Below are 21,745 nucleotides of genomic sequence, written 5' to 3'. Positions count from 1 at the left end.
GACCATAATATAGTTTGAAAGTGAGATAGTTCAATCTGAAGCCAAAGGAAATTATGAAGCTAGGAGGGGCAAATTGGCTGAGGTGGATTGGGAAAAGACATCAAAAGGTATGATGGTACACAGATAATGGACAGTCTTTAAAGAATTATTACATAGTTTACAGCAATTATACATTCCTTCAAGGTACAAAAACCCTAAAAAATTAGTCAGTCAACCGCGGCTAACGAAGGAAGTTAAGGATTGTATAAGATTAAAAGAAAAGGCCTAAGGATTGGGAGTATTTTAGAATACAGCAAAGGAGGACCAAGAAACTGATAAAGAAAGGGAGAATAGAATACGAATGTGAACAAGCAAAAAACAAAAACAGACTGCAAAAGCTTCTATAGGTATGTAAAAAGGAAATCTTTAGCTAAGACAAATGTGGGTCCATTACAGGCAGAGTCAGGAGAATTCATAATGGGGAATAGAGAAATGGCAGAGAAGCTAAATGATTACTTTGTCTGTTTTCATTGACGAGGATACAAAAAGTCTCCCAGAATTAGAGATCCAAGGGACTAAGGAGAATAAGAAATTATTAGTAAGAAGGTTGTATTAGAGAAATTAATGGGTCTGAAGTTGATAAGTTCCCAGGACCTGATATTCTCTCAGAATCATTACAGTGTAGAAGGAGGCCATTTGGCCTATCATGTCTGCACTGGCTCTCTGAGCATTTTAACTTTTACTCCTGCCTTTCCCCCATAACCCTGCACATTATTTCTATTTAAATAATCATCCAATGCCTCAATTGAATCTGCCTCTACCACACTTCCAGGCACTGCATTCCAAACCCTAACTACTTACTATGAGAAATAGTTTTTTCTCAACTTGCATTTGCTTCTTTTGCAAAACACTTTAAAGCTGCATTCTCTGGTTCTCAATCCGTTTATCAGCGGGAACAGTTTCTCCCTATCTACTCTGTATCTATCTATCCCTATCTATCTCCCTCATGATTTTGAAAACTTCTATCAAGTCTCCTCTTAGACTTCGCCTCTCCAAGGAAAACAGTCCCAACTTCTCCAATCTTTCCTCATAACTGAAGTGTCTCATCCCTCGAACCATTCTTGTAAACCTGTTCTGCACTCTCTCCATTGCGTTCTACATTCCAGAGTTTTGAAAGAGGTAGCCATGGAAATAGTGAATGCATTGGTGATCATCTTACAAAATTCTACAGATTCTGGAACAGTTCCTCCGAATGGAAGGTAGTAAATGTCACCCACTATTTAAGAAAGGAGGGAGAGAGAAAACAGGGAACTAAAGACCTGTTAGCCTTAAATCAGTAGTAGGGAAAATGCTAGAATCTATTATAAAGGATGGATATTTAGATAATAATGATCTGATTGGGAATATTCAACATGGATTTATGAATGTTTGACGAACCTGTTGAAGTTTTTTGAGGATGTTATGAACAGAATTGATAAAGGGGAGTCAGTGCACGTAATATACTTGGCTTTTCAGAAGATTTTCGATAAAGTCCCCCACAGGAGTGCGGTTAACAAAATTAAAGCACATGGGATAGGAGGTAATGTACTGACATGGATTAAGGGTTGGTTAACAGGCAGAATGCAAAGTAGGGATAAATGGGTCATTCTCACATTGGCAGGCTGTGACTAGTGAGGTACTGCAAGGATTAGTACTTGGGCCCCATCTATTCACAATATACAAAGATTTGGATGTTGGGACCAAACGTAATATTTCCAAGTTCACAGGTTACACAAAGCTAGGTGGGAATATATGTTGTGAGGAAGACGCAAAATGGTTTCAAGGGGGTTTGGAGAGACTTAATGAGTGGGCAAGAATATGGCAGAAGGGATATAATTGTGGAAGAATGTGAGGTTATCCACTTTGGAGGGGGAACAGATGAGCAGAGTATGTCTTAAATGGTGAGAAATTAGAAAATATAGGTGTACAAAGGAACCTGGGTGCCTGCTCTCTGATGAAGTGGTGCCCACATATGCATGCATTGAGGCCTCCGTGGGAAGGATGGCAGATACCATGGAGACCCTGGTCCAGCAGAACGCAGAGATGCGCACAGACCTGCACTCCATCATGGTAGCCATGGTGAGTTCCTGCAATGGCATCATGAGGGGGAAACGGGCACCTCGACATCCCTCCAAGTGCTCCTTCGCCTCAAGGAGAGAGGTTGGGGTCCTCTGGCACCTGAAGGGAGGAGGATTGGCAGCTGGACACCCCAGGGTCATCCACTCAGGAATCTGAGGCTGTCCTCTCCCCCTCAGTCCCCTTTGCCTGTGATCCCCCCTCAACCTTGTCCTCCGTCACCGCAGAGGGAGCAGCTGGCCCACAGGGGAACAGTCAAAGCAAGCCGGGACCCACAAGACCTTGGCTCTCCAAGGATCCACGCTGAAGTCAGAGGCAACAGGGCCAACCGTTGTTCAGGCTATCTCCAACCCTCCTGTGGATGTCAGGGAGGCACCTAGAAGAACTGGTAGGCCTAGGAAAGTTAAGAATTTCTGATCACAAGTGGCTGCACGAGTGAAAACATTTTGTCACTTCATATGAAAATATATTCACTTTCACTGAGTAACGGACAATGGTGTCTTTCTGCTTCATTAACAGACTTTGCAAGTCCTCCCCCTGCATCCCCCACCTCCACCAATAGCAGTTCAGCTGGAACACAAGTGATTCTGGAGGGACAAGTGTGTCAGGACTTTTTGGAGCCTCGTGCAAGCATTCTCTCATACGGAGCCTTCCTCCATCACACTCATCTCAATGTCCTGGACATTTTCAATGCTGCCTGCTGGGTTTCTCTTTCAGTTGTTCATCTGAGCTGACCTGCATCTCCACCCACCCACTGATTGTACGTCCATGCAGCACCTGTGCCCACCCAACATGAGGGTCCACTCAATTTTTAGATTTCAAAAACATGGTCATAGTAAGGTTTCTTCTCAGCTGCCCCATCCTTTCCCTTCCCCCAATCAACCATGTTCTTTCCCCCATCACTGTTGACACCCACCCCCCTCCCCCCCGGCATCACCTTCCCCCTCCCCACTGTCACCTACCAACCAGAACCCCTTTCTTTCCAGAACGTCCAGGCTAACGTACACATTCCCTACCTTCCCGAGAATCCCACCCCCATCCACATTGACCTCCTCCGAGTCCCCAACAACCACCCTCGCCGTCCCTTCTACCGCTACCTTCACACATTCCCCCTCCCAGCTCACTCCATCCTCCCTCATACTCAACATTCCCTCCTAACATGCCCACCCTCAGTTTGCTCCCCAGGAGGCAGCCATTGACCCCACAGACCCACTCCTTTGCACATTCAGCTGGACATCCCTTCCTTTTACTCCCTACTCCACCCTTACTCCTTCCCCCACCCATCCCGCCGGACTCCTTCCCTTATACCCACCTCCCTAGTTGCCACATTCTCCCACATTACACCCTCCGCTGTCCCCTCCTAACGTCACCACCCCACCTGACACCTTTGTTCTCTTTCCCCCCCCTCCCCCCCAAAATCACCCCCGCTACACCTTCCTCTTCCACTCAGAGTTGGACCTTCCTCTCCCTGCCCTTGACAATCATCTGTAGCAGCGCATGGCCAAGACCACGATGTCTCTAAACAGACCCCAGACATCAACAGAGACCTCCTACTTTCTGTTAGCTGCTTCATGGTGGAGCCACGTCCATGAGAATCCACCCAGCACACGATGCATGTGTTTCTTTGGGGTCCGGCAACTGTAGGGCTCCTGCTTCTTCTGATCCTTGGATGTCCATGATGTGAGCTAGGCCCTAATGGTAAGTCTCGACTTCTGCATGTCACTACATGTTCTGAGCCGGCATGTTTTCCCGCTGACATGGGTGGTTAATTTGACATGGAGGGATGATTCCCTCCAGGCAAGATGATGAGATACAATAGCATTGAAATTAGGTTCTCAACATCCAGCGGCAAGAAAGACAGCCCACCATTCAAGGGTGGGGCCAACAATCTGGTTTCACAATGGCGTAAAAATGATTTTTGGCCTTCTCACCATATTGTCTGCTCTCCTCACCACAACACCTGACACGAACGGGGACAGAAAATTCTGGCCATGGTTCAGACATGACGCTTAAACACATCCCCTGCTGCCCCTCTCCCCTCCCTTTGCTTCTCCTTCCATTCCCCGTCAACTGTTGAAGTAAGACAGCAGCAAAGGAAGCGATGCAGGGCTGTGGGAGGGAGTAGGACATGTGAGGAAGTGGGGAAGAGCCATTAGGGGATCCAGAACTATGTTGCGTTTTCTTTACTGTCCTTGTTAATTTTAATGCAGGCAGCTGCCTGTCAGTGACATGCATCTGCGCTTGCATATGTGTCATGGCACAAATAAATGAAACTGAATCTGTGGCGTTCTCATCTATTTTTAAAACTGGAATGGAAACCATCTGGTCCTGGCGATTTGTCACACTTTCATGTCATTATTTTCTTCATTTACTAGTATTTTGCTTACATGAATTTTTGTGATGCCCTGTCCCCAATTCCTAAATCTCACTGGGGGTTTCTGGCATACTGATCTCTTCCTCTCCTATAAATACTGATGCAAAATAATTCATCAACAGTCCATCATTTCCTTTTTTTGTATTGACAACTGATTTTATTGATATTGTCAAGGAGCAGGCATTGCTCCTGGCTCCACTTTTCCTTAATATCAGTTTAAAAAAATTGGATTGTTTTTGATATCACTTGCAAGTTTATTTCCATACTCCCTTTTTGTAGCTCTTACCACATGTTTTTTCCTTGGCTCTTTGCATCTTTTCCCTAAATTTTGCATCTTTGCATACTTTCATTTTTAGTTTTAATTCCGTGTATACGTGCAATGGATTTGAGCAGAAGATTTGAAGTCAGCAAGAATACTTCAGCACCTTTTATGCTGCTTGTAGACTTTAAAATTAGAAACACCTTTTGGAAAGCACTAAAAACGTGCAGAATTGTAGTGACAGCCAGGAGTAATCAACCAGCAACTAACCTGTGAATGGTTACTAATCTGCTTTAAATAGTGCTGACAGTTGGGGAGGGTTTTTCCTGCTTAACATACATTCAACTGCGTGAGCTAAAGAGCTGGCCGGAGGATTGAGCTCCGAAGTTGAGCACTGGCATCAAATCGGTGTTATATGCTGATCTATATCATGACCTGCACACTTAGGAATATAAAAACAAAAAGCTAAAAGCTACTGCGGATGCTGGAAATCCAAAACAAAATAAAAACAGAATTACCTGGAAAAACTCAGCAAGTCTGGCAGCATCGGCGGAGAAGAAATCAGTCAACGTTTCGAGCCCTCATGGCCCTTCGGCAGAACCGAAGGGCCATGAGGGCTCGAAACGTTGACTGATTTCTTCTCCGCCGATGCTGCCAGACTTGCTGAGTTTTTCCAGGTAATTCTGTTTTTACACTTAGGAATATGTTCACTGTGTGCCTGTGCTAATACCTGCACCAAGGTGGCATCCAACACACTTCACATGCTAAGTATGTAATTGCACTACAGAAGCCATTTTGCTGCTGTGAAGGCACTCTAAATGCCCAAAAATGAGCACCACCATGCCCAGTTTCTTACCTGTAATTTTTAAATCTGTTATGTTCACAAATAAATGGCAACCATTTTCAACACAAAATGATATATTTTAACATGCTACAACACATTGGTGTACACATCTGCTGCAGCTTCTGAGACATCAAGATCCATACTTGCCGCATCCACTATTTCTTTTTATGCTTGTATACCGTTAATAGCATCTTCTCATGCTTCAATTGAGTTCATTTTCATTTCTGGACAAGCCATCCTCATTTATTGTTTCACAATGAAACCCAAATTTTAACTCCTGGCTTTTCCTCCAAGATTTTCTGCTCTAACTTCTAATCCAAAGAAAATACATGTGCATATCTTCAATCTGATATCCATCTTATCTCCTACATATAGCCCAACTTACAACTCCTGCTACTAAAAATATTTTTTCTCCATCTCACTGAATTTATATGTTCTAACCTTCACCATCTGTTATACGGAAGTGTTAAATATATAAACATAAATCAACTCTAAACTTCTGAGCTGCTGAACCACCATCCTTGATGACTTAAGTACTCACCATCAGCAATGACTCTGTGCCTCCCGTTCTACTGATCAGATTTGCATTCATGCCAGACCCTTGGCTATTCTTAATTATCTCAAATTCAATCAACCTTCTCTTATCCTTCATCAGCCCTGTAATTCAGCTAATTTCCTAGACCTTATCCTCTTCACCAATTTTAATTCTTTCATTGTCTCTCTTTTCTCTACATTGGCCTTTTCTGACCTTGTCCTATATCTGCCTTTTGCAGAATACTCTGCAACAAATCATATTCTACATACTAGTTCCATTTGTTTAGTGCCATTATTCAGTTATTAACATTTTTGCACCTTTCCCTTGCCTCAAATGCTGCCTTTCACTCTTCTGACTGCAAATTCCACACAGGGAAAAATATTGTTATTAATAAATTGTTATTTTGGTTGGCTTGGAACACTTCCTCTTTTGGCTTCCATCAAAACTGGGACTGCGTCTGAGTTCAGTCTTGCCTTCTGTTCTGCTGCCTCATGAAAAACAACCTGTGACACTTAGAATCTTGATCAGTCTGACACATACTGAGCCAAATTATCTCTGCTTATAAATTCTGCTAATCACTGGTTAATGCTCATTGGAAAGTGGTCACTGCAGTTTCTTTAACCCTTCAAATCCCTCTACTCCTTTGCCACAGCCTTTTCTCCATTACCAAAATCAACCAACTGCCACATTTTTATTCCTTATTCACCTATTAACATTGTGGATACCACTATATTCTTTGATTTCTGTGGAACTTGCATACCTCCATCATTGTTGTAGCTTAGTTTTCTTCCCTGCACCAAACCTGACACCCAGACACAATTCTTCCCTTCTGCAACTCTAAATTGTCCTTAAAGAGGAAGTCCACTGTTTCTACATCTAAAAAGGCTCTTACATTCCTGAAGGAAGCAGGAAGGAAACTCATTTCATTAGCTGCCTCACACACCTATCGCCTTTCTCTTTCCATTTCATCTTTTCTGGTTCCTTAATTTTATTACTATTGTCAATATTCACCTCACCTTTCTGGTTTAAATTCCTTTAGAGCTGATGATACTCCTCTTCTTGGCATTCTCACTGTGTTGAAATTAAGACAGATCACACTGTCCCATATTATTCTTTCCCATCACAACAAAAGCTCTGCGGTGCTTTTGAATCCTCAATCCTTGCTTTGCTGTATAACCTTCAAACTATTAAAGCTCAAAACTTTGCAAAGTCTAATCACAACTTCCTAATTTATCCAATCTTCTTTCACGCTTCAGAAACTTGGCAGGGTTCTTCACTATAGATTTTGGTTTGTCACCGGGTGGAAGGACGCAAATTTCCTTCTGTATTCATCATCGAAATTCTCACATTTACTTGCAAATCATACAAAGGGGTCATTCCATGGGTTGAGGGAGAAAGGATGGAGAGAAGTAATTTAAAATATTTAATGAGATAAGAAAATCGAGTTGACCCATTGTTCTCTCATCAAGGCCAGCTCTAGAACAACATTCACAGAGGCAGGAAAACAACTATATTCATCAGTTCTGGTGAAAGGTCACAGACCTGAAATAGAGTCATTGAGGTCTACAGCACAGAAAAAGGCCCTTCAGCCCATTGAGTCTGTGCTAGTCAAACAAGTACCTAACTATTCTAATCCCATTTTCCAGCACTAGGCCCATAGCCTTGTTTGCCACGGCATCACAAGTGCACATCCAAATACTTCATAGAATCTCACAGTGCAGAAGAGGCCCTTCAGCCATTGAGCCTGCACCGACACGTGAGAAACACATTACCTACCTACCTAATCCCATTTACCAGCACTTGGCCCAAAACCTTGAATATTATGACGTGCCAAGTGCTCACCCAGGTACTTTTTAAAGGATGTGAGGCAACCCGCCTCCACCACCCTCCCAGGCAGTGCATTCCAGACCGTCACCACCCTCTGGGTAAAAAAGTTTTTCCTCAAAACCCCCCGAAACCTCCTGCCCCTCACCTTGAACTTGTGTCCCCTCATGACTGACCCTTCAACTAAGGGGAACAGCTGCTCCTTATCCACCCTGTCCCTGCCCCTCATAATCTTGTATGCCTTGATCAGGTCGCCCCTCAGTCTTCTCTGCTCCAACAAAAACAACCCAAGTCTATCCAACCTCTCTTCATAACTTAAATGTTTCATTCCAGGCAACATCCTGGTGAATCTCCTCTTCACCCCCTCCAGTGCAATCACATCCTTCCTATAATGTGGTGACCAGAACTGCACACAGTGCTCCAGCTGTGACCTCACCAAGGTTCTATACAACTCCAACATGACCTCCTTACTTTTGTAATCTATGCCTCAATTGATAAAGGCAAGTGCCCTATATGCCTTTTTCACCACCCCACTAACATGCCCCTCTGCCTTCAGAGATCGATGGACACACACACCAAGGTCTCTTTGTTCCTCAGAACTTCCTAGTGTCATGCTGTTCATTGAATACTTCCTTGTTAAATTACTCCTTCCAAAGTGTATCACTTCACCCTTTTCGGGGTTAAATTCCATCTGCCACTTTTCTGCCCATTTGACCATCCCATCTATATCTTCCTGTAGCCCAAGACACTCAACCTCACCGTTAACCACCCGGCCAATCTTTGTGTCATCCGCAAACTTACTAATCCTACCCCCCACATAGTCATCTACATCATTTATATAAATGACGAATAATAGGGGACCCAGCACAGATCCCTGTGGTACGCCACTGGCTTCCAGTCACTAAAGCAGCCTTCTGTCATCACCCTCTGACTCCTACAACTAAGTCAATTTTGAATCCACCTTATCAAATTACCCTGTATCCCATGTGCATTTGCCTTCTTTATAAGTCTCCCATGTGGGGCCTTGTCAAAGGCTTTGCTGAAATCCATATAAGCTTCATCAACTGCACTACCCTCATCTACACACCTGTTCACCTCCTCAAAAAACTCAATCAAATTTGTTAGGCATGACCTCCCTCTGACAAAGCCACGCTGACTATCCCTGATCAAACCTTGTCTCTCCAAGTGGAGATAGATTCTCTTCTTCAGAACTTTCTCCAATAGTTTCCCTACCACTGACGTGAGACTCACTGGCCTGTAGTTCCCTGGCTTATCCCTACAATCCTTAATAGCGGAACCACATTAGCAGTTCTCCAGTCCTCTGGCACCTCCCCCGTGGCCAGAGAGAAATTAAAAATTTGGGTCAGAGCCCCTGCGATCTCCTCCCTTGCCTCCCTCAGTAGTCTGGGACACAAATCATCTGGACTTGGAGATTTGTCCACTTTTAAGCCTTCCACACCTCCAATACCTTGTCACTCCCGATATCAATTTGTTCATGAACCTCGCAGTCTCTCTCCCAGAGTTCCATACCTTCATCCTCATTCTCTTGGGTGAAGACGGATGTGAAGTATTCATTCAACACTCTATCAATGTCCTCTGGCTCCACCCCTAGATTGCCCCCTTGGTCCCTAATGGGCCCTACTCTTTCCCTGGTTATCCTCTTTCCATTGATATACTTATAGAATATCTTGGGATTTTCTCTACTTTTACCAGCCAGAGCTTTCTCATATCCCCTCTTTGCTCTTCCTTTCTTTACTTTCTTAAGCACCACCCTGCACTTTCTGTACTCCACTAATGCCTCCGCTGATTTGCTCCCCTCACACCTGCTAAAAGCCTCTTTTCCTTCTCATCGTACCCTGAATATCTCTGGTCATCCATGGTTCTCTGGGCTTGTAACTCCTTCCTCTCACCCTAGAGGGAACATGTTGAGCATGTACCCTCCTATTTCCTTTTTGAATCCATCCCCCACTGCTCCTCTGTAGATTTCCCCACAAGTGGCTATTTCCAGTCTACCTTGGCCAGGTACTGCCTTATTTTACTAAAATCCACTCTCCCCCAATCCAAAACATTTTTTTGCAACTTGTCTATTTCTTTGTTCATAACAAGCTTAAACTGTACCATGTTGTGGTCACTATCACTAAAAAGCTCCCCCACCACCACCTCAGCCACCTGCCCGGCTTCATTCCGCAGAATTAGGTCCAGCACTGCGCCGACCCTTGTTGGACCCTCTACACATTGACCCAAAGAGTTCTCCTGTACACATTTCAAGAAATCCACTCCATCCAAGCCCTTAACACTATGTCTATCCCAATTAATGTTGGGAAAGTTGAAATCACCTAATATAATTACCCTATTGTTATTGTTTTTACACACCTCTGTGAATTGTGCACATATTTGCTCCTTCTTAAATGTTATGAGGGTTTCTGCCTCTACCACCCTTTCAGGCATTGAGTTCCAGATTCCCACCACCCTCTGGGTGAAAAAATTCTTCCTCACATCCCCTCTAAACCTCCTGCCCCTTATCTTAACTTTCTGCCCCCTGGTTATTGATCCCTCCACCAAGGGGAAAAGTTCCTTCCTGTCTACCCCATCTATGTCCCTCATAATTTTGTACACCTCAATCTCCTCTGCTCCAGTGAAAATAACCCCAGTCTATCCAATCTCTCCTCATAACTAAAACTCTCCAGCCCAGGCAACATCCTGGTAAATCTCCTCTGCACTCTCTCTAGTGCAATCACATCCTTCCTATAATGCGGATTCCAGAACTGCAGGCAATTCTCTAGCTGTGGCCTAACCAGCGTTTTATACAGTTCCAGCATAACCTCCCTGCTCTTATATTCTATACCTCGACTAATAACGGCAAGTATCCCATATGTCTTCTTAACCACCTTATCTACCTGCCCCGCTGCCTGAAAGGACTGGTGGACATGCACACCAAGGTCCCTCTGATCCTCGGTACCTCCCAGGGTCCTACCATTCATCGTGTATTCCCGTGCCTTGTTTGTCCTGCCCAAGTGCATCACCTCACACTTATCGGATTAAATTCCATTTGCCACTGATCAGCCTGTCTATATCCTCCTGTAATCTAAGGCTATCCTCCTCACTATTTACTACCCCACCAATTTTCGTGTCATCCGTGAACTTACTGATCATACATTCAGGTCTAAATAGTTTATATATACCACAAACACCAAGGGACCCAACATCGATCCCTACTGGACACAGGCATCCAGTCACAAAAATACCCCTCAACCATCACCCTCTGCTTCCTGCCACTCAGCCAACTCTGGATCCAATTTGCCAAATTGCCTTGGATCCCATGGGCTCTTACCTTCGTTATCAGTCTCCCATGCGGGACCTTATCAAAAGCCTTGCTGAAATCCAAGTAGACTACGTCAAATGCATAGTCCTCATCTACACACCTGGTCACCTCTTCAAAAAATTCAAATTGGTCAGACTCCACTTAACAAAACCATGCTGACTGTCCTTGATTAATCCCTGCCTCTCCAAGTGTATATTAATTCTGTCCCTCAGAATTGCTTCCAATAGTTTCCTCACCACTGAGGTTAGACTGACTGGCCTGTTGTTCCCTGGTTTATCCCTTCCTCCCTTCCTAAATATCGGTACCACATTGGCTGTCCTCCAGTCCTCTGGCACCTCTCCTGTGGCCAGACAGGTATTGAAAATTATTGCCGGCGCCCCTGCCATCTCCTCCCTTGCCTCACTCAACAGCCTGGGATACATTTCATCCAGGCCTGGAGATTTATGTACTCTTAAGCCTGCCAGACCACTTAGAACCTCCTCCCTTTCTACGCTAATTTCTTTAATTATATCACAGTCCTTCTGCCTGATTTCCATATCCACGTCGTCCCTCTCACTTGCAAACACCAACACAAGGTATTCATTTAGAACCCTACCTAAGTCTTCCAGCTCCACACACAAATTCACAAATTACCACTATGGTCCTTAATGGGCCCTACTCTTTCCCTAGTTATCCTCTTACTCTTAATGTACTTGTAAAATAACTTTGGATTTTCCTTTATTTTACCTGCCAATGTTTTTTTCATGCCCCCTTTTTGCTCTCCTAATTTTGAAATGTTAACTGTTTCTCTCTCCACAGAAGCTGCCTAACCTGAGTTTTTCCAGCATTTTCCATTTTTATTTCAGATTTCCAACATCCACAGTATTCTGCTTTTCAACTATGTTCATCATCTTCATTCGAAAAAGTGGTGGATTTAAAGTTATTTTAATTGACCACAATTCTTTCTACTGCCCTTCAATTTCACTATTCGTGTCCAAGCCTCAGCAACAAATATTGAAAGTTCAGTAGTGGAAGTTATCATAGCCAAGCTCAATCCTAGCTGATTTCCATCTTCCTAATGCATGAAAGACCACTGAAGCTATTTGTAGCACCAATTACATCTGAGCATTTACTTTTAGATATCTACCTGGTTTCAGCATCTTTGACCACTACTGAAGTAGACCTCAATTGTTATGCAGTAAAGTATGCCTTGCCCCTGTCTAATCACAGAATAGTTACAGACAGAAGGATGCCAATCAGCCAATCGTGTCCATGCTGGCGGTCTGCAAGAACAAATCAACTAGTACCACTCCCAAGCCTTTTCCCACAGCTCTACAAATTTTCTCTGTTCAGGTATTCAAATCCCTTTTTGAAAACCATCATCAAACCTGCCTCCACCACACCACACTCTAGGCAGAGCATTCTAGGTGAACTGACGGGTCAAGCAAAGAACTCTATTCCATTTCAATTTATTGAATGGATCAGGTGCTATCACTGGATCTCTTGAACTTCAGTTGATGGAAGACAACAAGATCAAAGCTCATGATATAAACCACTGGAAAAATATATTTACAGTAAAATGAACTTGTACTACTCTCTATGAAGTGTCAAAAAATGCATCTCCCGCATTAATCTTCAAATGATTGATTCTTGCTTACTTAAATGACTGCTTGTTCCCAATCTTTTGATCAAGCATACACCACTGGCAGCTTCAGACTGACCAGTGAGCCAAATACAAACATGCAAATATCAATCTACCACTGAGCTGTTTGACAAAGGATAACGAATCATGGATCCTCTCATCTCACAGACCTAATCCAATTCTGAACACAGATTATAGCGGTCAACCAAATCTAGGAAGTCAAAAATATCTCCAGGTCAATTACATTGGGATGTTTTGAATGGAATTTGGGTGACCCATTGATTTGTCCAAATATGCTAAACATCAAACTACAAAAGCAACAAACACCCTGCACCAAGACTTGCCTCAACTATGCACATCTGTACTAGGTCCCTTGGTGAAATTATCAACCAGACTGTAATATGTATTCTCAGCAACTTGAGAAATCATCTTATAGTACCTAACTTTAGCTGACAATTTTTGGATTCTTTCTTATGCGCACAGTGACAAAAATATGTCTTACGCCCTTACATCAACCTGAGATCGGATAACTCAGTACATACTAAGAATCAAATTTGGGACTATGCTGGTTCATTTGGTTCAGCCATTCCACACAGAAACTATATCTGACAGCTTTGCCCGATTCATCATCTTTATTCCCCTATTGAAGTTTCTTCTCAACATTTCCTTTCAGTTTATAAGTTAGGATTTTTGTTTCAAATATTCAAATCCTGACTACTTGTGCAGATTTGCACTTTATAATAATTATCGTGCCAGCCCAGTCAGAGATAAGTGATTGCAGCTCCCTTGGAGTGGGCATTGTAATCAAAAGTAGCACAACATTACAGCTTTACTTACTCGTGATGGGTGGAACAAAGAGCAGGTTGAGTTAAAATCACTGTAAAATAATAAACTGAGGAAATTCCTGCTGGATAGCGCTTTTACTGTCAATTCCCACACACTGTTATGCTTAAGACTACAAAATCTTCTCCAGTGGCAATTATGAAGGACTCTTACTAGTGTCCCAGGAAGTAGCAAAAGCTTCTGGGGGAATCTTTCCATGGCAGAGAGGATAAGCCAATATCTATCGATTGCTACCCTGAAGTAATTTTTAAATCTTCGATGAATATGTGTTGTGCAATATCAGCACATTAATGCATTAAAGGAAATAGGTTAATAACCAATTTGAAGTAGCAGACAAAGGAACTGCTTATAAACTTGTCAGTGCAGTTATCTCGTAATAACTAACATTAAGAGGTGTTTTCCCACACAGCGTGCTACAACACAGCATGAGACTAGGGTTAATCAAATGCTTGATCTAGTTTTTAGCAGTCACCCTAGTGCAGTATCAGACATCCATGTGGGGGAACATCTGGGCAACAGTGCACAATATAATTAGATTTAATCTCATTAGCCAAGCAAAAGCTACTGTCAATTCAATGCTCATTTATGATTCCAAGAGGGCTCCTTTTACAAAATGGCTGAAGATTTGGGAAAATGTTGATTGGATATCCTATTAGGAAATTAAAGCTGAGGAGAAATGGATACTCTTTAAAACCATTCTTAAGCAAAAAAAAAACTAAGCCACTGTTCCCACATGCAGGAGGGTCAGTAACCACAGGACAGACAGTTAAGATAACAAAAAAGTGAAAAAAAGAGAGGGGCAATGAGGAGAATTGCTTTTACTCAGCAAGTTATGATGATCTGGAATATACTATCTGAAGGAGTGGTAGAAGCCGATTCTGGTAGAAGCCAATTCTGGTAGAAGGCAGTTCAAAAGCAACTTTCAAAGGGGAGGTGGATGCTTACTTAAAAGAGAAAAAAAATTGCAGGGCTATGGGGAAAGAGCAGGGGAGTGGGACTGATTGAGTGGTCTCCTTCTGTGCAGTATTTTTCTATGATTCTATATTTGTCCCAAGGGTTAAAAAAGCATAAATGGCAAAACGAAAGCAAAATGGCTAACCAATTGTGTGCAAGCACAAACAGCTTGAAACAAAAATATGTTTGAGATTTAAAGGAATATAATTCACAATAAAACAGTGGCTAATATCTTGCGCAATTAATGGAAACAAAAATAGCTAACAGAACAGTGAAAAAAATTACTGGAGAAGATGACAGTAGCTGATTGTGATAGCAATGGCAAAAGTTATCTATTTAAGTTATGTTAGGAGTTAGAATGCCCGTAAAGAATGTACTGGACCATTGAAAGATGACTTAGGACAGATTAATAAGGATTCCAAAAATATGGCAGTAGAGTTAAATGATTATTCTACATCACTTCTGTGAATAATACTCAAGTACCAGCTATAGGTTGCATTGTAGATAAGAAAATTGCAAGTACATTATTTAAGATATCATTGCAGACCAAATAAAGAACTTTAAAATAAATTAGGCTCCTGGTCCGCACATCCATTCGTGGGTAATTAAAGAGAAGGGATGTGTGCTTTGCAAAGCCCCTTACCAATATCTTTAACACCTCATTAGAATCTGGGATTGTTCTCTCAGATTGGAAAGATGCTGATGCAATTTACACAAAAAAAAATGACAAGTCAGATCCCTGCAACAATCGGCCCATTATCCATTATTCTGATATCTGTTACCAGTAAGTTTCTAGAAGGGATCCCGAAGTTTCCTTTCATGAGCACCTGGCTAAAGGAGTCACTCAACACAGCTTTCTGGAAAAGAAGGTTGCAACTTTGAAATTTGTTGAAATTTATTTTGATATAAGTTAATAGTGAATGAGGTATCCCAATACAGATTGTATACTTTGACAAAGACTTTGATACGGTACCTGACAATATCCTATCCTACAAGACAGTATCTTCTGAAATTAGCAGAAAGTTGCCTCAATGGGTTTATAATTAGTTGTACTCGTGTAGGTAGAAAGTTATTATTCATGCTGTGGATCTGCTAAGAGGCTGGTTATGTGTAATCCTCCAAAGTTTTCTTCTTTTGTTACATTTGGATCATTTTACAAAAATAGTAAGTAGTGTTGGGGTAAGTTTGCAGCTGTTGCAAAAATTTGTCCAAGAACAAATTTCTGAAAACAAATTTTGATGCAGCAGGAGAATGGGCCAAACTCTGGCAAATGGTATTTAACCTACCTAAGTGCAGCATTATGCATGTCAACAGGATAAACACCAAGTATTCTTACACTGCCTCTACATTTTCATATGAATTTTCTGAGTGCAGCGCACATGTTGGATGTTGCTTACAATTTGTACAACTGCCCTTTTGTTAGACTGAACTACACTCACTGAATAAACTTGCAGTGATAGCAAAGGAGAGAATCAAGTTAATGTTTGGCACAAGTTGCAAGGCTACATCAATTTACATCAATGGCTTGAATTCAGAAAGTCAATGCAAAAAATGGTCAATTTTGCATATCATACCAAACTAGGTGTGAGTGGAATCAAAAGGAGGAAGTTTAGAAATTACAAAACGTGTACAGAACTACTGCAGTTAGGAAGGAAAAAATACTCTCCAAAATGAAATTGTAAGGATGACGATGAAATGGAATCAAGGGCTGGGAAAATGGAGTTCAGGTATTAGATCAGGCATGATCTCACTGAATAGCACAACAAGCTCGAGGGGCCATTTAGCCGACTCCTGTTCTCACTGCTTATGTTCTGAAAGAAAATTAGGGCCTGAATTTTACCTTTGCCAGGCACTCCCAATCGGTGGGCCCGGGAGCGGTCGGGAAACAGGCCACCGATCACGATTTCATGCTGGCTGGCTAACTAACGGCCAGCCGGCATGTAACGCATGCTGAAAAGCTCAGTGCTGCCGTGGTAGGGGCGGGAAGAGGGCAGGCGACGACGTTTCCGCAGGCATGGATGAGCACTGAGAGAAAGCTCCCTGAAGGCAGACAGTTGCCTCAGGGAGCTGGAGACTTGAAAATGTTAAAATAAAAGGTTTAAAAAGCTGCAAAAAAAAGTGTCCATGCATCACCAACAATCACCTGAAAATATAGCTGATAAAAATGCTGTCCACATATTTATTTTTATTTTATTTCATCATGGAAATTTCATCCCACCCTTGGATGAGATTTGATGAAAAATGCAAAGACCGCCTGGCCAATTCACCGGTCTGCCAACCGTAAGGTTGGACAGGCCACGAAAAATCAGAGACAATTGCACCATTAATGGGTTTAATTGCCCTCTTAATTGTCAGCGGGCGCTTCCGACTTCTGCGTGCGCCCGAGCGAAATATGGTTCAAGTGTGCGATGACGTCGGGACGCTCGTCCGACATCTTCTCGTACGATTTTACACCCAAGCGGGTTGGGCGTGCGCCTGCCCGCGGGACGTAAAATTCTGCCCTAGGAGTCTTGATAGACTTGATCCTAAAAGATGTCCAACCAAATACAGAGCAGCAATCAGCAAAGCCAACTGAATGTTCAATGACATGACTGGAACAGTAGAATTTAAGTCAGATGAAGCTGTGACCAAACTGCACAGTGCTCTGGTCAGACCATATCTTGAGTCCTACATCTAGATCTGGTCACTGAGAAACTAAGACAACGTTCAACCATTGGAGGCAAATGCACAGGAGCCACAGGGCTGATTCCTATTATCAGGAATCTTAAGTTTTGAGAGAAGACCGGAGAAACCTGGGTATTTCAGCCTTAGAAGGGGGTATCTGAGAAGCAAACTTAAGAGCTGTATCAAATCATTAAAAGGATAGATTAAATATATGCTACTATAGATTAAATCATGAATGTAAGGCAGATTATAGGTTCAAACTAGTAAATGATAAATTTAGGATTGATATCAGGGAATTCTTCACACGGAATGATATACACTTGGAATGGACTGTCAGACAGTGCTGTGGGAAACCCTAGAATCATTTGATGCAGCAATGGCAAGGATTGGGGTTCAAACAGTCATGCTTTTCTACGTGGGCGTGTTAAGATGAGGTGAATGTCCTTCCACATCTATAAATTATCTTGTCATCTTGTGACATATTATCAATTATCAGATTATGCAAGATGTTTCATGGATGATTTATGCTTTTACTATAACAAAGGTTACATTTTAAATTTAGTACATAACTGATCTATTTTGGCAGCATTTGGGATTGTAGGTTCTGATAGTTTACCATCAACTGAACAGTTTTAGAATACATGTAATTGATAAAGCAGGAGCCACACTGTACCTGGGTGCCAGTGCGTGAATCTTTTGATCTTATGCCATTACTTCTACAGCTTGAGAAGAGAGAGAAGTAATTGTACAGTCTAAGCAAGCAGAAGACAATAGCAGAAGCATGTCCTCAACTGCAGCACGGTATTCATTACAAACAAGCAGAAAAGGAAGGATACAAATTACTGTTAATGGAAGTCAGCTAATAGGAAGAGAGAAATTTCATTAACATTTAAGAGAAAAGATTTTTATGACCTACAGTTGCTTTCCATTATGACTCACTTAAGCAAAAGAGGAGAAAAAAACCAATACAGCATTTACATAAGTAAGTGCTTTACACTCAGTCATCCTTGATTGGTGGAGTTCTTTGTAATACATGCTAAACATGAACATGTGTTTTCATTAATTAGCACTAGCATGAAAGTGAAAGCTCAGTTTTATTGGGGACTTAGAAATCAATGTATCAGATAAAAATGCTGAAATCTGAAAGCTTAAAAGGTCGATACTAGATACTTTTGCTTGCACTCATATATAAGCGGCATGCACCCTAACAACCCTAAATTTCTGTCACAATTTCGAAGCATGTTTTTGTCAACACAGACTGCTCATGCCAACACAATGGAAAAATATTTGTAAATACTTATAATGGCAAAACAATATCTCAGCATTTAAATAGTTTGCAATCATGGTTTGTAAATGAACCAAATCACTACAAATTATTTTTTAAAATATTCATCTGCTATTTATTGCTGAAGTTGTTAAAATGTCTAATGCCCCAGAGAAGTTTTAAACATTTTAAACCAAATAAAAAAAAATAACCAAATTGTATTTTAATACCTTCCTACATATTTTATTTGAAGACCTCAGTTTAGGCTTGGACTTGATATTATTGCCTAGAGCAGCGACTTAGTTCTAAACATGTCCAACATGCAGCTTTCAAAGATCCATCTTGAGCATTAGGCTAGACAGATGATGGAATGCTTCTCTCTCAGGGCTCAAAGGGGTGAAATAATATTTGCGCTTGCCAAGTCAAAAGTAGATGCTGTTCATTGCAGGAAAAAAAGACTTTCTTCATTTGCAAAGACTGAAGCCTGGACAGGAGAAGATTTAATTTTAAAAAATGGAAGAACCAATAGTGACAGCTTGGGGCTGATGTTATCCTTGTTGTAGATCTGATTCCAGGAGATGAGGCAATTCTTTAGTGAGACATAACCCCCTCACTGATATGTTCCCTCATATCAGTGTTAACTGTGCTGACTTGGTTATTGGTTATTTTAATGACCCTTGTTCAATGGTGCCGAACCTTCCTACCCACTCCTGATGCTACTCTTTCCCATTCTCGGTGTCATAAGACTTGCTGAGTCTAGCCCACGTTTATGTTCACTGAAACAGCTGACATGTATCTTAGTACATCTTATGCTCAACTCCTCTGCTGGCTCTCTCCACCACCTTGTTGCACTTTTAATAAAACATGGTGTGAATGCAGTGGGGGTCAGGAGATGAGCATGAGAAAGTTTGCCCATTTGCTTTAATTAAACAGGTACTTACAAGCCTCTAACATACTATAAATCTATAAAGTCAAGATTATTCATTAAAACGCTTCAATCTCATGAGGAACTTTAGGAGGGCTTAGTTAATGCTATCAAAGTTACTATGTGCATTAGCCTGAACATACATGGAAGTTTTACATTCTTAAATACATTGAGTTTGTACATTAACTTAAGACATGGTACAAAAAAACATTCCAATTACCTGAAACTCATCAAAACACAACAGGCAGGTCTCATCGCTGATTTCTGCAGCTATAGGAGCTATTGGATCATAAGACTTGGCCATTAAGCCACGTTTCCTTTTTGGTAATGTCTGCTTTAACCGATGAATTCCTGTTGTAGCAGCGTTGAAAAATTGGTTATTGTTATTTATTGTTATTGTTTTAACAACTTAAAAAAGTGTCTAGAACCAGGAAATATCAATGGTTATGGTGTGTTAGTGGTATGTTTCATTTTTAAGCATTTCATCTATTTTACAATAAAGATAATTAAAGGATTCAGTACATGTTCATGGGCTTCTCCCCCCTTAAAGTGAGGTGTCACAATAAGGACAAGACAGAAGAAGCTTAATTCTCAGCAAAAAAAAAGGAAGATAATGGAAATTGGTGGATTTAGATTACCCTTGTCCAATGCCCTGTTTGCACTTTATGTTGTTTTCAGTCCGGCAACTTAACTGCATACGCAGTTTTCCATAATTGACAAGAAAAACGTTTTTCTCATTGCGCCCTAAATCTTCTGGTCTCAACTGAATTACATAGAAAGCACAACACAAACACAGGCCATTCAGCCCAACCAGTCCATCTGGTGTTTATGCTCCACATGTTGACTCCTAATTTGCTGGATGATCGAGGTTGTACTTTATTTTGTCAAAGAATAAAGAATTCATGAGAAACTTCTTTACTCAGGAGTGGTGAGAATGTGGAACTCATTATAGTATTAAGTCTTAAATGCATCTATGCTGTTTACCTCAAGGGGAAGCTAGGTAAGTACATGAGGGAAAAAGGAATAGAAGCTTAAACAGCAGCACAGGTCAGTTGGGTTGAATGCCTGATTCTATGCTGTAAATTCTATGCAATACATGGTGCAAAACATTGCTCTGCTGCTCCAGAGCTGATCCAATGTACTGCCTATTTCCAATACATTTTAACAATGTCCATACCTACTTGTGGCAATACAGGATTTGATCAGGCTACCACTTTGTAAACAGTGAGAAGCAAACTGTTAAAGCACCAGGGATGCTCAAAAATAATAAACTTTGATAAGTAGTGCATTTCCTATCGCATTGCTGAAAAAAAATTGAAGCCTACAATGTTTGATAATTAACTGACAACTGAGGAGGTTGTTGGGAAGTACTTTGTAGAATGGAAAGGGAGGTGGTGGCGTAGTGGCATTGCCACTGGACTAGTAATCCATAGACCCAGGATAGTGCTCTGGGGTAAAAGCAAAATACTGCGGATGCTGGAAATCTGAAATAAATGACAGAAAATGCTGGAAAAACTCAGCAGCTCTGACAGCATCTGTAGAGAGAGAAACAGAGTTAACATTTCGAGTCCGTATGACTCTTGATGCTCTGGGGCACCAGGTTCGAATCCCACCGCAGCAGATGATGGAATTTGAATTCAATGTAAAAAAAAAAAATCAGGAATTAAAGGTCTAATGATGACCATGAAACCATTGTCGATTGTCATAAAAACTCATCTGGTTCACTAATGTCCTTTAGGGAAGGAAATCTGCTGTCCTTACTTGGTCTGGCTTACATGTGACTCCAGAATCACAACAATGTTCTGAAATGGTCTAGCAAGCCACTCAGTTCTAAAGGGCAATTAGGGATGGGCAATAAATGGTGCCCCCGCCCCCCCCCCAACCCATGAATGAATTTAAAAAAACAAGGCAAGTACTGCAGGGTAGAGACTGATATTTAGCTGAGAGGGGGATGGATTTGGGGGAAAAGGGTAGTTGACATGGCAGGGTAGGACTTGGATAGTGAACACTAAGGTTGGAAACAATAAGCCACAGCAAAATGAACTGTCACTTGGAAGAACAGAGATTAATAATTACTTTGTTAAAGGCAAATCATGACAAACCTCACCGAACTCTTCAATGAAATAACAGAGGGTTGATGAGGGTAGTGCAGCTGATGTGGATATGAACTTTCAGAAGGTATTTGATAACTTGCCACCTAACAGACTTGTTAGCAAAATTAA

At 41.7% G+C, this 21,745-nt stretch overlaps 1 protein-coding gene across 3 annotated transcripts in view; it reads right to left on the bottom strand.

Annotated features, from left to right (window-relative positions):
- The window catches only part of LOC144680956 (AFG1-like ATPase), a 168,036-nt gene that overhangs the window by 85,313 nt on the left and 60,978 nt on the right, over positions 1 to 21,745 (bottom strand). For all 3 annotated transcript variants that reach the window (XM_078542534.1, XM_078542535.1, XM_078542537.1), the window contains one exon: positions 19,744 to 19,874. In XM_078542534.1, coding sequence (XP_078398660.1) covers positions 19,744 to 19,874 — 131 coding nt within the window. The remainder of the gene's footprint in view (positions 1 to 19,743; positions 19,875 to 21,745) is intronic.

This window comes from Cetorhinus maximus, chromosome 5 (genome assembly GCF_964194155.1).
Source record: "Cetorhinus maximus chromosome 5, sCetMax3.hap1.1, whole genome shotgun sequence".
Taxonomy (NCBI): Eukaryota; Metazoa; Chordata; class Chondrichthyes; order Lamniformes; family Cetorhinidae; genus Cetorhinus; species Cetorhinus maximus.
This window is presented reverse-complemented; position numbering and strand designations above follow the sequence as displayed.